Consider the following 17,088-nt stretch of genomic DNA (forward strand, 5'->3'; position numbering starts at 1 on the left):
GTTCTAATCAGAATACACGTACACACAGGGCTGTCGACATGCTGGCTGCGAGGCACAGGTGAGACGATAACGGTAACGCGACGATGCTTGATACTCTTCCCGCGAAACGAGCCTAAGTAGGACGGGGCCCCGTTGCTCGAGACTTCTTATCGGAGCTTTTAGCCACCATATATCGGCGGCGAAAGCTGACTCGCTTATCAATTCGAGAGTTTCTCCTTAGAAGGATCCCGTCGATTCGCACCTCTTCTGGGTCGCCATTGTCCTTGCAATTCTGCGCGAATGTATCTCCTAATCTTCTTGGAACAACTTGACCCATCACTCTCAACTGTCCCTCACGATCTTAGCACCTTTTGCCATTTTCTTCCAGCTGGTCCACATTTATTTCATCATCTGCAAACATCAACAAACGTATCTTGAAGAAGCAAAATATTTTCAATTTTTATTAGTAGATTTAATTGACTATGCGTTGAGCATCAGATTCGACTTTAGCCTCGGTTTAAACTTCAGCTAAGCTACTTTATTAATTTAACGCTATTGGCTATCAGAGGTTGAAGGTTTTCATGGCCCGACATGACTGAAGAGAACACTACTCGAGGGCTTCTACCCGGAAGCTTCCACAGTGAAAATTGTTGGTTAACATTTTTACAAAGTATATGTACTGGGGTGTCTTAAAATGTTATTATAAAAAGATTATCCTAGAACGAATGTGCAAAAGACAATTTTACAAATCCTACAGTCAAGAGTCCTACTGCAGTCTCGCTTTCAAAGACTCCGTAGATTCGCGATAAGGTAGAGTGACCACGTTACCGACAAAAATAGGCGAAACATGGTTTTACGTGCCTCAACTTTTCGTCCTTATATGAGAATATTTTTCGCCGGGAAAGGGCTCATTCGAAAGAGGAAGCTTCAATCTAGCGCGCGCTGGTCATGAGCTGACGAGATTATGCAGATGTTTGGTGATATAAGCGCTAGAAGTAGGCCAAAAATTGACGATGTGCATGCCGTGGAATCCAAGCATTTTTCTGCCATTGGATGAGTTTTCTGGTCGAAATCGAGATCAAAAACTCATAAAGAATTCATAATATCGATAATACAGAGCAAAAAATGTGACAAGTTTAGTCACAGATTTAAGCTTGTGAACGGAAATTATACAGCAGTTACTCTCCTGCTAGCTCTGCAAAAGTCACGTGACTACCCTTGGCTCTTAAACATCCTAAAATGTCCTTCTACAAAGAAGAACGACTCTACAAAAGACAATTTTATAAATCGCACGGGCAGAAGTCTTCCCTTCATCGACGATCCCAACGCATCAGGAACATCTTCTTGTTGCTCCAGCTAGCTCGCTCACAAGCAACACTAATTTTCAGCGAACCCAACGCATACCTAATCCAATGAGAAACTGTCACGTCGTTCCGAGAGATTCAAGGTACCCGCCTTGAATTCCCAGCAGAGCAGAGTCTCCGGCCTAGAACAATTACCGAGTTTCTTCGAATCGTTAACTCTTGAACCCTCGGGTACAAACGTTCCTCGAAGCAGTCTTTTTCCCGAGCAAGGTCTCGGGAGATCTCGAAAGTCTCGCGGCTGAATCGATGATGTTAATTGGACGCGGCCTAGTATGTGTGCGCGCACGCACCCTTCGAAACCAGGCCAGAATAACGCGTCTGTTTCTCGTTCGCGACAAAACGCATCATCCCCCGGTGCATCCATGGGGTCCCGTGGTGTTTGCGGTCGTTCCTGCATCCGGTAACTCACCGTCGCGGTCGATCCCCGAAGAGAGAAAGAGAGAGAGAGAGAAAGAGCAAGTATACCGGGACTAGCGTTACATACGGGATTTAACAGTGTAACGTTACATCTTTCGGTCTGGCCTTTCCTGCGCTCCTCGGGTTCACCGGGCCTCGGGTCTTGGATTTCTCCGCACTCTGTACGAAACAGGAGGTTATTGTGCGAGGGTTTTAAATTCCGGGCAGGTTGAATGCACCCACAGCCGACCGAAGACACCTCTTTCCCTTTATTCCACCGTGAACGACGAAAACAGTATCCAACGGGCTTTGTCACTGTTCCTGGAACAATAGGAACGAGGACTCGGCGAACTTCCGTATCGAGTTTCCGCGACGATGACACGATCCCGCTTCCCGCAACGAACTTGCCCCGAACCCCAACCATGGAAATCCACGGTGGTTCGTGCTGAATGATAGTCTGGTAGGTCAGAAACTATTTTCAGAATGCCTTCATCCTTCCCTTTTACGCTAATGAACCAGATTCTTCTGTATAGGCTTGACGAGCTCCGAATCGCAACGCAAAACTGTGCAGTGTAGTCGGGAATTGGTTGCGGAAGGACAAAGCACGGTAGAACCTCGATAGTTGACACTGTGTCCTTAGTCCCTCGTTAAACTGTGTTCCTTTAACGCTTGTTACGGACAAGACTGGATGAGAATGGACAAAATAGAAAATTAGTGGATGGAGAACTCGAAAGTGCAGTAAAACCTCGCTACTTGTTCATGCACCTTATCAACAATTTTTACAGCAAATCACAGGAGTAATTTATGTAACATGAAAAAAGTAAGGAGTACGCTACAAAATCTGATCTCATGCTCACAGGTTGATTGGTTACCTCGATAATCACACGATCTTAGATGGTCACATACAGTGTCTGTTCTCAGTATTATTCTTGTGCATCTGTCGAGGCTTTACTGTAATTCTAGTCCCATTATATCAACAACGAGTGATGTTTCCAATAATTTCTCACAATCTTTTCCATTATCCTATCAATTATATGAACTTTGGTGCTTGCTCATCCTTTTAAACCAATTCCCGTACAACTATCGAGGTTCTACCGTAACCTTAGCTCCATTAAGACCATAACGATGTATGTTTCTAACAATTTCTAACGAATCTTCATTATTATTCTGTCAATTAGACAAACATCGAAGCTAATACACTGTTTGAGCTCGATTTGGTGCAACCATCGAGGTTCCACCGTACTTCTAGCTCCATTTTCGACAATATCCCTGTACAAGGATGATCTTTGTTAGGATTGTGGTTTGGAGGAGCGGTTTGGTCGGCCGGAGAGTAAAAAGTAACGACGGAAGACGTGGTCGTCGGCTGACAGGCAGCTCGGGAATAAATATTTGCGAATCCGAGGGCGTCGAGGGAAAAAGTGTCAAGAGCCATTCGCGAGTCCCCGTAGCGTGGTCGTAAAATCCATCGAGACCACGCGACCAGTCGACTCTCGGGAGTATTGGTATTTTTCAGACGATGGAAACTCGACGGAGAGTTGTCGTTCGTGGCTGATACGTGGGCAGAGAGGCAACGTCACTGACCTGCCGCAAACGGAGGAACGGTGCGCGTAGAACACGAAATAAATGCTAGATGGAAATCCGCAGCTGTGTCCACGACCTACGTGAATCTATTCTCGGAATCGACGGGAAAACCGTCGAGATTCGCCACAAGTTGTGGGTGGTTTAACCTAGTTCAAGAAGAGACTCCAGCCGACCGATTGAGTCAGAAAAAGCTGAGAGAATTTTTCCCTGTCTATCTTCTTTCCCCTTCTCTTCTCGATATACTCGTTTAACCTTGTTGCGGATCGAATCAAGAAAATACGAATCGAAAGGAAAATTGCCTCCTTCATCTTCTCGTCTGTCCGAACGACTTTGGTTTGACCCTGTTCTGGTCCTCAGTTAAATATTACTTCCTAAAAAGTAGGAAAGTTATCCAAAAATTTTCTTACATTTTTATAAAATATAGAACCGTATTTAACACTCTGACTACATAAGTCAGAGAGAGAGAGAGAGAGAGAGAGAGAGAGAGAGATGTGATGCAGTTTCTGTAACTCCTTCAATCTTCTTGTATTTTGAAAAACTGAATCAAATATGGTACACTGAATGTATCAGAGAAAACTTCATTATTGAATGAAAGACATCGTACTCAAAGTGTCAATAAAATGAAGATCTTACTTAGATCGAAAGCTGTTACACAATTATGGTCGAAGAAATGGCAATTTCTGCTGAACAGAGCAGGGTAAAATTCACTAATACTAGAATGATAATAATTACAGCCGACAACATATCTTCCAAGTAATAATTAAAGATTGTGTATATAATGAGACACCTACTTGCTTATCTCTACCAGCCATTGTTTGAACGTTGTGTTTATTTCCGAAAGATTTCACTGATACCAACAGCCTGTCGTTCCAGCGTAGTGGAAATGATACACATTGATTCGAGTGGGGCATTAATTGGCCAGCAAGATCGTTCTGGAAAAGGGCAAATCGCTTTCCTCGCACCTGTTACGCTATGCGATTCAGCAGCTCGAATGGTAATCGGGTTGGAGACGTGGGCGCGAGCGTTATCAAATAATAGCCGGTGCAATTAAGTTGGTGGCAAGCTCGTTATTTTTGCAAATGACCGGCCTCGGGTCTATCGGATGGCTCCGATCGACGCGGCTAATTATTAACCTCGTTAGCGGAAGAGTTTTCGCAGACGCGCGAGCGTTGGAAACTCCATGGGAAAAATCGGCCGCGGCGTGTTCCGTAAACAAGAATTGTTAGGGGGGTTCGTTAACCGGCCTGCTCTACCCTGCATTCCGAGTGTAATAACAACGAGAAATCATTACAGTGGATCGCGCACACGTGAGTAAAGCCGCAGCAGGATTCCTGCGTGGCCGAGGCGGCGTCAACGATCGTAATCGACTTAATTAATTTTGAATTCCACGAGTAACGAGTAGAACCGATGCGTACCTGCGTATCGCACGCGTTTCTCCGCCTGCGGAACGCGGGAGATAATTGCGGCTGTTCCAGGGATTTTGAAAACCCCTGCTTTCGGAAACTGACCGCGAGGATTTTCATTTCGCTACTGGACTGCGGATCTTTGCGCGAAAGGATCATTTTCAGGGTTAATTAGAAGAAACAAAACTTAAGTGAAAATGTATTTTATCATTTAATGTGTTCAGAATCTGAGCAACTTATTTTGTCATACAACGATGCAAAAATCGAGATTTATGGTAGCTATTATTTTTAAATAAATTCTGGTTTACTTAGAAAATCTTAACCGTTGATCTTCTACAGACACAATCATTATTCAAGAAAGACGGCAATTTCTGTCCTAAATCTTGTTTCTTGGAAATCGTCCAGAAAATTTCTATTTCTTGTATAAAGATACGATCAAATAAAACTACGATTTTTCATAAAAAAAAAAATTAAAAGGAAACGTGCCAGGTCACAGCAGGAATACTCACAGCAGGAATATTTCTGCAAGGGAACCTAACCAAAAAAGAAAAGTTGTAGAATCAGAGTAAGACTTCACGAGACTGAAATGAATTTCTGGAGGCCGCCCAACAAATCTCAGCCGCCAAAAATTCCAGAGGGTCCGTACCCACTTCGATTCGCTTTTTTTCTTCTGTTCTGAGCGTGCTGTTTGAGCCTTTTTTGCCCGGAGTGTTTGCGGCAAGGTTTCTATAAATGTCTCCGTGGGCGTCGCGACGCGGAGACAGATCGGCCGCACGTGAGACGCCGTCGGCTTTCCACATATGAGCTTTTTTCCAAGGCTGGAAACACATTCGTCGGGTGGAAACGTCCGACAGGAAACATTCCCGAGTGCGTCTCGAATCGGCCGAGGCCTGGGTAACGATCGCAGAACGTTTCGGGGCACACGTCTGCCGAAGGGAGTGAGATTTCAAGGGTGTGCCCTGGCAGTCTCGGCCCTAATGGATGGGGTTCGTCGCATTTATTTCCTTTCTGAACTGAGAACAGGGTACGTTGGGGCCATTTAAGGTCCCCGGGATATTTATACGTTGCCACGAGTGCGAGTAAATGAACGGGAAAACGAGCAAACGTGTTTCGATCGATTACGAGCACGATCCCCGCGCGCGATCGTTGAAATTAGCGTCTTCTTGTTGCAATATACCGGAGAGAACTTGCTTGTTGGTTTACCGATGTTGACGTTACCGTGGAGAACGTTAGCGAGGACGTCGAAGGGAACGTTGAAGAAATCGAGTCCCCTCTCGGCCACAAACAAATCGGGATCTGGTTCCCTATGTGCATATGTATAATTCAGGAACCACTTTCTTCGGCGCGCTTCCTCGTCGCGCGGACCGTGACCGTAGGTGATTCCTTCTCGCGGGAATATATTTCAAGGTCCGTGGATTCATGCAGGAAACGACAGTTGGCTCGAAGAAAGATTTTAGCATATGTCGGAATCCGCGACGGAGAACACATGTATACGCGACGATACCGTGAATGAATATGCATTCCATTCATAGGGACCGCGGGCCGGTCGACGCAGGCCAATCGCGAACAGCGATCCCGGAAAACGGAAACTTCTACGCCCCGACAAATTTCTTTTCGACCCTCTCATACTTCCCTTAGTTTCATACGAACGGTAGACCCGTTACAAATCTTTTATTTCAGAAAATCTACCGTGGATACATTTCAATGGATCTTTAACTGGACGATATAAATTTTCCGCATCGATTGCAAGCGGCAGGAGCTAGGGTAAGGGACCCAATTACTGCGGGGGTACCAATTACTGTGCGTACATTAATTATACTTCTTTTTAAAGCATAATGAATATTAAAAAAGAATAGTATTAGTTATTAAACAATATTCATTATGCTTTAATTGTAATTAATATAGGTACAGTAATGGGTACCTTACCCTATATGAAAATTAATTGTTTCCCTTGATAATTTTTGTAGATTCTTAACAATATAATAGGATTGTTAAATCGACTTGTAGCTCTTGAATTGTACCATTAATTTTGGACATGATCACTAGACTGCGGATTTTTCTCGAAGAATTTAAAATAAAAAGATTATTAGAATTTAAGAATGTTCATGTACCATTTTCAATTCTCTAAGATTGTTGAAGAAGGAAATGAACTTCTAAATAACTACTGTGTTTTGCAGTTCATGCAGACAATTGTTCTTCTGCATGAAGATCCGCGGTCTATTGAACACAAATACAAAGAATAGTCTAGCTATCGTTGTTTTATTAAAAGCAGTGCTGTTCAAATGCATCGAGTTACATTCATATATATTATTCTTTTCAATTTCGTTTCTAATCGTCCTCCTAGTAACGAGTTAGAAACGCAGCCGACTTTATTACCGCTACCATAAACACGTTCCCGTAGGAAGTTGTTAAACAGACTCATTTATTCAGTACTAAATGTACTCCCGTAATTTACGCGCGAAATATAATTTTTAATTTGCCTGTCTGCTCGACATCGTGCCCGTGTTAATCAATTCTTCCGACAGGCTACACACGAATGGTTCGACGCGTTCGCTCGTAAATCACCTGTAATCTGTATTTAATCATTTTAATCGAAGCAACCTTTAACCACTGGGCAAAATAATTCCGAGCAAATTTGTCGTGCCCGTTCGATTATCGATAAGCGGTTAATTTTCGAGCCGCTAGTTGTTTAATCAAGTGTCTCCGAGCGTCAGAAACGGTTCGAACCGACGCGTCGTCGTATCAATTCGAATGGTTGCAACAATACTCGAATATCGTACGCGTTCCGATCGGATCGACGATAGACCGCGATTACGGCTCGGAACGGTGCTAGGAGAGCTATGCAAGTTTCATGACTGCGATAACGAACCGAGGCAAGGACGTGTTCAAGGTAAAAGCGACTGCTCGATATCGGGCTGCCCCGTTGGCTTTCCCGTCCGCTGCGGAATCCAGTTTCGAAACGGCGAATGCTGAGGCTGATACAGTGGTAACTATGCGCACCGGAACATCCGACGAAAGGAAATCGAACGATCCTCTGCTCCGCTTGGCATCGATTCGAACGGGAGCCTCCGTGGAAAAGTAACATAGTGATTCCTTTTGGTCGGTAACGGTAGCGATCGGTCTAGCGTTAATATTAATCAGCCGAGCTCCGTCCATATTCATATGCTGGTCACACGCGCTCTAAACGTTCCACCGAGAGTACCAACTCGGTTTCTCGTCTGCGAACTTCAATCTGGACGCTTTCCAAACACTGTTCTCGTATCCGGTGTTCGCGAGGTTTTCCATCTCGATTGACCTCCGTCGAGAAAAACGTCTGCGAGCTAGGATTCGTGGAAGCGAAAATCCTGGAAAGAGAAATGCAAATGGTGGGATCTAGGAACGTTAATTTCGTACCTCCAGGAGAAATTCCTCTCGGTCGTTAAACACCTTGTTGGACGAGCGAACGAATAATTGCCAGGTGCCAACGAGAATTCTCATTATCCTGTTTTAGAACCGCTTTGGCGAAGCGTAGGTTAGACACTCGAGTGTCTAACTCCATGAAGATCCCACAGTTCTATATCGAGATTTATTGTGGAGCATTCTCAGAAAGAGAATAATTCTATGTAAAATGAAATTTTTCTTTCATCAAAGTTTTCTAAAACGTTCAATGATATTATTGTTATTAGACTTCACAATTTCAGCCTCAAATGTACATTAGTCTATTAATTATAAAACAGCGGATCTTTATGCAAAATAAAAACTTTCCAAGTCAATTGTGGAGAACAGAAATACCATAAAAATGTATTCCTTCTATAGGTCATTTTAATAAGTCAGTACTTTTGTATCTCGCCTATTCAGTTTCGTCGTATAAATACGTAAAATCCGCAGTCTAATAATTGTCGAAGAAAGTAGAACGCTATAAGGATTTTAAGTATCGATCAATTGTACCTGAGTATAGACATAAGGGTTCGGATTAAACTAGGCACAAATGTCAATCACAAGTGTCCGCAGCATAGTGATTAATTAGTGTATTAGCATTCTCGAACTTCAAGCCTATCTTCATTCTAAAGACCTCCGGTCTGCTCGACGCATTAGCATATTCATTTTGAAGTCCGTGCAAGAAACTATGCCAGCCAAATACGCCTGGCAGACGGGTAACCGACCGTGCTCAAAAATTCATGAAGAGAATCATGAGTTCGATCGACGGGGACCGTATAAATCCCGGAAACGCAGAAAAAGCAGCAGAGCATACGCGTCTACCCTTTCGATCTTTTTTTCCTCGTCGAAGAACGTTGAAGAACGTCGAAACCGGAGGAGAGTCGGGGTCGACCGACAAATTTCGAATATCAGCTGTCGTCGAGGAAACCCGAGGTGATCGATGCGATAGGCAGCGAGCTGATCGCTCGAGATCCCTCGAAGATCAGCTGCGTCGGATATCTCTGAAGGAAGAATGACCGGGCGATGGTGTTGTAACGACTCGAAAATGAGAGGGAGGAGACGAAATTATGCGCGATTTCGTCGGTTTCGTTTCCGCGGAAGTTACGTTGCGGAACGGCGGGACGGTTGTAATGAAGTCGTTAAAAAGGTCGTAGACGGATGTGGATGAGGAGTGCCCTGCGGGGTATTGATCTCGCTACCAAGAAATCAGGAGCGACAGAGCCAGAATTTTTTTAACCCCCGTATCAATACCCAGAATTTTCCGCGATATTCAATGGTATCAATGATATTGCACTTTGTAATGCGTATTCTTATGACTCCAATATGAATTGGACTTCGACTCAATTCGAATTCGACTTTGCTAGTTGTTGTCAAAAATATTAAAGAAGCTGTGAAAGAAATTGAAAGTGGCTACTCTTTACTAAAATTAGCGATAGGGAGCCTATTAGCGTTAATAATGACGACCTTGCAAGGTTTAACATAGTCATGAGTTCAGAATCCTCTAAGCAGAAAGTACAAGATTGGATTCACATAATCTAGAGCAACTTCGGATAAAGACTGGAGAAATGTCTTGGTCCCGTGGAAGTCAAGAGCAACAAAGCCACGCCCCTTCAGAGCCCCCTCCACTAGAAATGTAAGATAAATATTCTTCTATCGCCGACAACATCGAACTTGCAAGGTCTAGAGGGATCTAGAAATGTGAACTCAAGATTTTATCTTCTAATCTTAGAGAATGATTGCCCTATGGAGCAGTTCCTTGGCTTCGTAGAAATCAAGAGCAACGAGGCCACGTCGCTTAAGAGCCTCGTGCACAAATGAAAACAGGACAGATATTTGCCTATCGCCGGTAATGCTTATCTTTGCATTGTGCTTGCAATGTCTACAGCAACTGTAAACAAAAGTTGCTCTATGAAGTAGTGTCCTCACCCCGTAGAAATCAAGAGCGACGAAACCACGCCCCCTCAGAATATTCTGCACAGAAAGAGAAAGAGCAAGGTACCTCTGTCTCTAATCTGGAAAGATGGATCTTTCCTGAAAGAAAGGAAGATGCGAGAAGGAAAAGAGGAACTAGGATCTCGTTCCCAGCTGCCGGTTTTTTTTTTACAAGCCTGGAAGAATCCTCCGGAGAGTACGCGTATCCGTATGTGAGAATTCCCTGCCGTTCTATTTCCCGTCATTATATCGGTCACGCTCTCACGGAAACGTTGCAGTTTTTCTCCCCGGCGACGCCGCGGAGGAACGACGTTTCCTCGATATACTACACGGGAAGATCCATTCCGATCGATCCGTTCTACGCAGCAAATATTGATCGATCGGTTTATCGTTCGAGAAAGACGATCCGATACGCTGTCGTGGCGACACCGATACACACTTTTCAATCGAACTGTCCAGTTCGATTCCAATGAAATCGTCCTCTGCCCCTTCGTTCGTCAGAAGAAGACGCCCTGAGGACAGATTCAGTAGAAATGTTATCTCGATGAGAATCAACCTGCATCTAGATGAGAGTGGTACAACCACAAATGTACTATAAGATACATAGCAACTGTATTTGCAGTTGGTTTTCTGAAGTGTAATGGACTACATACAGTGAATTCTCGATATATGTCAACAACATGGGTCTTGCCAGGCGTCGTGTATCGTCCAGGCGACATACCCGAGTTATGGTTACACTCCTCGGCATCCGAGGCTTCTCGAGCTTTGGCGGTCCCTCACGGGGTAGACCCCGCGGTAGTGGGGATAATTCCGCGACGTTTATCATCCAGGCCTTGGCGACATATATACAGACATCACTGTGCTGCTCTATTATCTAAATAACAGATACAGCTTGTTAAACGTGGTTTTTCCTTCGCCCTAGATTCTAGGATGCTTTACTAGGGACTAGACCTGGAGGAGAGGTCTTGAGAATTTCACTCTGGAACATCGAAATTCATGAGAATTCATGAAAATTCCACAGAATAATAGTCTTGAAACAATCGACCATAAGAAGCCTTCGGTCTAAGTTAATCAGGTCAAAGACATAGCCTGACGAAGGGAACCCGTGTTGCGCGTTTCCGAAAATACTAATCGAATTCTTGCAGTACCGCGATTATTACAAGGATGCGCCAAGATGAGAAACAGAAGATAATTGGTGCCACCAAAGCGAAAACCGTAGCCGCAATGGGTGGCCCTGCAGAAATAGTTCGTCGAACTCGGCCGATTGTCGGACGAAGACGAGACGCTTCCTCCAGCGATTGACAATGAGTATCGTTAACAATGATAACCGCGGGTTCCGGGATGCGCGTCGCAAGAATGAACCACTCGAATGATCATTAGCCGCGCATGCGTTCTACACTGCCCGCGACCTAGTGTGCAAAGAGAATCTAGGCTAGTGTACTGCACCTGGGATGCAAGTCACTATCACGCCTTTCATGCCAGTCGCAGTTTAGGCTTTGCACCGTCAGCACCGTCCGCAGATTCCTCGATTCGCGAATTCGCGTCCGTTGGTGGTCGGCTTCTTACTTTTTCTTTTTTTCGTTTCGAGTGGACAGCGGTATCAGTTGTCGCATCGTTTCAAGGCCGACGGTGCGCGACGGCGAATTCGATCTAATATTAGATTATGCTCGAGAACCGCCGGAACGGTGAGGATCATCGTGAATCGAGGTTAGTGTACGCGTTACGTAAGGACATTTTGAATTTGATTCCCTGACCTAGGCGTGCGTGCAATCGCGCTGGCGCTGTTATCGCGAACGATGCACGTGGTTCGTCGCGATTTTCGGTCGATTCTTTCGGTTTCGCTCGGCAGAGATAATTTTCTCTCGAGTCGATTGCAAACAACTTTCAGGGTATCGATCGCGTTGACCTAATCTGTCGCGGGGCTGATACCAGCAAGCAATTTAACTCTCGGGAAACGAGGATGAAACGGGCAGTTACAGTGATAGCCGCGTTACTATCGAGTGCTTCTTTCTGGCACGGTTACGAGGGGGTAAGAGACCTTGTTCTTCGCCTGTTTTTCGACTCCGTTTTCCTAATCGCCTCTTCCTATCTTCCTTCAATTTTATCTGGATCTTGATTTATTATTCTGTACGCATTTTTCGACCGTTTTTGTTTGCTGCTGTTCCCGATCATGAATACAAACTTGCTGTTCTGTGGGGTAACGTGAAATAGTCACTTTTAACATTTCGTAAGCCTGGTGTTAATATGAAATCATCGACTTAAGCAAGCGATTCTAACATTTTAATATTGAATAAAAATTTTCTTCATCAATTGCAAGGTACTGGAACCGAATACAAATTTGTTCCTCCCTTTAATACGATTTTCGTCACAAGTGCATGAAATCCGCAGTAACTCGTCACTCTCCACAGTAGAAAATCATATCTTTTCTTAAGAATTGTAATAAATCCTTGACGACATAACGACATTCTGAGATCCTTCTAACGATTCTACTAAGCCCCGTCCACCCACTCTTGTCGTAAACGCATAAAATCCGCAGTCCAGTCTTTGTTTTCTAATTATTCGCACGTTGCACGACAAACATACATTTAAATAGCAAACACTATAGCTGAAGAACACACGGCACACTGTATCCTAAGCAAAGTGTTTCCGCTGCATCTGAATTGATCGCGAGTCAAGAAAAATTTGCGAACTCCAAACCGTGAGGAAATAAAGTGTTGGACGTAAAACATCTTTGGAAAGGGTTCAACATCTCTGGAACGTGAAGAGAGCAGATCGAATGGCGGCAGTCCCCGTGACAGCCAGGAAGAAATTACGAGGCGGGCACGTCGAGCTCGCGAAATATCGATATCCGTGCGAATGCGCAATGAAAGAGCATCTCTCTCGTTGCAATGTGCGCGCGCACTGAAATCGCCCCTCGTGGCTTAGTGGCAGTCCACACCCCCAACGAAAACGATGGGATTATCGATCGCGTTGCTATTCGAGCCGACAACTTTTCGTCGACCGACAGCAAACTGACACGGCTCTGAAGCGAGACGACAACACCGTTGCACCGTTATGAAACAACAGTGATCAGTGTGTTGCAACCAGGTGTCCGTGATAAGAGCGGTTCCAGTTATCAGCGATCCAGGCAACCGGCCGGAAAAATGAAGGTCACGCCCAACATGTGAGTCAACCTTGATCAGTCTTGAAATCAGTCTCGACTTTGCAGTGGACAAAATGAATCAGTGCCTGTTCGAAGATTGTGGTCAGTGTTTAAGCGAAACGTTTGTGCGGAAAGGTTCGCCGCTCCGTTGTGCTCGGTTTGCTCGTAACGAATTTCGAGAGGAAATGTTTAGCGCAGTCGTAGCTGCCCTGACGTTGTTATTGCCGGGGCAGCAGATTGGAAAAACGATGACACGATATCAGAAGGGAGTGTAACCGTAAACGGCGGATGTGGGGCTCGAGCAGGTGCACGCTCCTCACGGATTCTTTGTTTCGCAAGGTGGCTTGCACATCCTGATTGGGATTGGTTTTCGGATACGCCCGCAACCCCGGTTTCACGGCCGAACGCGTCGAACGTCGTCGAAAATCGGAGATTCCGCAAATTCATTGTACCCTCACGATCCGGAGAACCCTCGGGAGTCCCTGGGACTCGTCGGGAGACTCAATCGGCCAGCACTAAGCGGAGCGATAATTAGTTTTTGCATGTACCGTATCGCAATCGCGTCATGACGGTGGAGCAACGTTAGGTCTGTGTCCTAGAAGCGAAAGTTCAGTTACAAAACCAGTTTCCGATCGGGTAAAGGAGCAACATAGCCGGGCAACCTAGAGTCGCCTGCTTTCGCACGGTGAAAACACTAACTGGCCTTGTGGCAGAGAGATCTTCAGGATTTTTCGTAGACCTTGATGTTTACCGAATAAGAATTCTGTATCAGCGAGAAGTAATTAACATTGCTCGCATTCTTCGATGATTAGACAGCGATAACCCGTTGCACTCGACTGTTCCCTCTGAGTCACCAATAAATATTGCTCTGCTATAATTAGAAACAGTTCCTGCATTACTAAATGTCTTTGTGTTGAATAAATTGCTGAACGTTCAACTGTGATACAAGCAAATACATTCGATCTCATGTTGACATAACGAAAAAGGTCGTATATAGACTGTGGATTTTATACATTTACAAAGAAATGGGCTGGTCGAATGTAAAACTATAAAGACATTAGAAGAATTGAAGGACGTTGTTACATTATTCTCGACTTGCTAAAATTATTAATGGAGGAAACGCATAGTTATTGAACTTCTGTTTTTCACAATTGAGTTGGATTATTTTTATTTTGCATAAAGATCCACAGTCCAGTCATATGGAACAAAAATATTCTAGATCAGACGAAATGTCCGAATTCTGTAGTGGAATTAGCTTCGAGTGCAAAGAGTTAAGGATTGGTGAAAGCCGAGGAATCCAGCTTAGGAATTTCCGTTCGAACTTGAAGAGCTTTTGAATCGTTAAACGAGAACTCGTGAAAGTTCATTTCGCCTTTATGTAGAATAATAACTATTATCCGGTATGCGGCGGTACGTTCACACAGGAAGTGAAATGCATTCCAATACATCCGTTGAACGGCACATTGGTCGAGAGAGCTACGGGTTTCTCTACTCCTCTCTTTCTCTCTCATTGTGCTATCGGTTCTTCTCTTTCCGCCGCTCTGGCTCGCTCTTCTGCCAATACACGTGCATAGACTCGCGCGATGCATCGCTAGATACATGTCGCATTTTTTACGAACCACGACCGATCACTGTGTTATTAAATCGTGCACGACTTGTACTATTTTACATTTTCGGGAACAAATTCTAAAAAAACGCAGGCAGATTCTTTTGTAGACAGATTTGGAAAAAGGCCATTCAAATGGACAAATTGGACAAATTTTGAAATAGCGCACCCAAATACAATCTTTGTGTTGTATTACAAATTTGTAGACAAAGAAGAATGTACCATAAAATAGAATCTTTTTAGAAGCCTTCTATAGTCAGGTTTTAAAGAAGTGTATTCGAATAAATTATTTTTAAAGAAATTTCTTACAATTGGAACCAAATGCTATTTTAGTATCAGAGGGAATAACTTTTGAGTATTAAATTCAAGCAACGATCGTAGAAAGTTCTATTGAATTTGGTACGTTATGATTTTTTTAGCCATTTTTATGAGGCATAAATGCACGAACATCCGGAGTCCAGCCCACCCCGTGCAATTTCAAGAGAGCACACGCAACAAAACAATTTTGTTGCCACAGTAATTAAGTTGGAAATGACAACGAATTGAATTAATTAGGGCCCGACTCACCATGGAGTATCCCAACGTGGACGTGCAAGGGGGTCGCAGACTCCATAGCGTTCGCAGGAGACTTTTCCAGGACGAGGAGGAGGATCACGATGGGGAATCGAGCCGAAACTCTGGGGTCGAGGACAATCTTGCGAATTGCTTCTTCGAGGAGGCACGGAAGAACCGGGAGAACGTGAGTGATTAACACTTTCACTATCGATAGTTTGCTCGCTTTAAAAATAAGTGTCCAGTGTCAAAAGGATAGATCCACCTCGATTATAAAATTCTCAAACATAGAATTGTAACATTAAAGTATGGAACTTGTAATATCCCAAATTGAAAAGAATCTTATTGTGTCATAAAGTGATGCAATTGTACAGCAATCAGATGTTGTGCTTACGTCATCGGGCGTGCGTTAACGCAACCTGCCTTGAGTAAGGGAACGTTCGGTATAGCGTTCTCTTTTTTCTTTGAACGTTATCACGTTGCCAGCTATGCGAGTCACATGTGGATGACACAATAATTTCTTTAGATCAAGGACTCGTTTTTTTAGCGACTTATCAAATGATTCAAACTTTGTAAAGTTCAATATGATCCAGAAAGCATGAAAGATTCATTTTCACTTTTGTTCCTTGTTTTCATTGAAAAAACAATCACAACAATCACTGTGTTTGATATGTGAGCCATATACAGATGACACAATTATTTTTCTAATCCAAGAAATTAATTATTACGACAATGTGCTAATCTCAAGATCTACGAACTGCAGAAAATTAATTTTTCTAGCGATGCAAGTGGTCCTTTGATTAGGCTCACAGTGGAAAAAGCTGAAAGCTAACGGAATTATTTTCCTAAGTTAAGAAATTAATTTTTACGAGAAACATTGTAAGGATCCAAATTTTATTAGGATCCAGAAGGAGCAGAAAAATTGTAAGAGCAATTCCTGTATTTTTTGTTTTATGGCATTGAATAAATTGCTCCAATTGTGTGGGATTTTCAGGGCCGTTATGTGGGTATATAACGCGTTATTTGCATTATGTGTAGGCCAAGGAAAGATGGAACTTCGACTTCGAGAAGGAAGAACCGCTACCCGGAAGGTACGCGTGGGTGAAGCTCGATGAACACGGAAACGAGATCGGCAATCCGTTGGAGACGCGGAATCGGGTAGAAAATTTGCAGATCGTGCAGGACGAGGACGCGCAGGACGACGACTTCGCGATGCAGGATCAACCGGAAGACAAAGACGACGAGAAAATGACGGACAGCACATGAAAGGAATAACGGAGCGGGTTGTTCTGCGATTCGAATAGTTCCTCGAGCCACGAGGACAAGATCGATGTTGCGAAGTTAGGCGAAATAATCGGAAATATCAAGTGAAACGAGAAGTCGTTGACCGAATAGTATGTTTACCACCTAGTCAGAACGGGCTCGTGCCCGGCGATCCAACGAGAACCAAAGTTTTACTTTTAAATTTAATTTAAAGAATTCGACTTGTCGCGGAGGGATTCGAAGTTGTTAATCGTGATATTTGTTACTGTATTATTTATATACGCGTTTTCTAGTAATCCTATTTAATACAGTATTTATTGGAGCAGTGTGCAATACACGTGATCGAATGATATTACACGAGGCGGATAGATTATACACACACGGCTTTGTACTTTTTTATAGCGAAACGATAGAATAATATATTTCTGTAAAAATTGTCAAGGCTATCATGTT

General features: G+C 43.8%; 1 protein-coding gene across 4 annotated transcripts; it reads left to right on the plus strand.

The window, feature by feature from the left end:
• Positions 1–17,072, plus strand: LOC143352544 (uncharacterized). Of its 4 annotated transcripts, none has more exons than XM_076785141.1 (3): positions 1–58; positions 15,376–15,559; positions 16,411–17,072. In XM_076785141.1, the coding sequence occupies exons 1-3, from the start codon at positions 39–41 to the stop codon at positions 16,636–16,638; spliced, it is 432 nt and encodes a 143-aa protein (XP_076641256.1). In that variant the 5' UTR covers positions 1–38; the 3' UTR covers positions 16,639–17,072. The 4 variants fall into 4 exon arrangements, with proteins under 4 accessions (XP_076641256.1, XP_076641253.1, XP_076641257.1 ...); XM_076785138.1 differs by lacking the exon at positions 1–58 and adding an exon at positions 11,532–11,779; XM_076785142.1 differs by lacking the exon at positions 1–58 and adding an exon at positions 11,797–12,101.
• The last annotated feature ends 16 nt before the right edge of the window (positions 17,073–17,088 follow it).

The sequence above is a fragment of the Halictus rubicundus genome, chromosome 3 (genome assembly GCF_050948215.1).
Source record: "Halictus rubicundus isolate RS-2024b chromosome 3, iyHalRubi1_principal, whole genome shotgun sequence".
Lineage (NCBI taxonomy): Eukaryota > Metazoa > Arthropoda > Insecta > Hymenoptera > Halictidae > Halictus > Halictus rubicundus.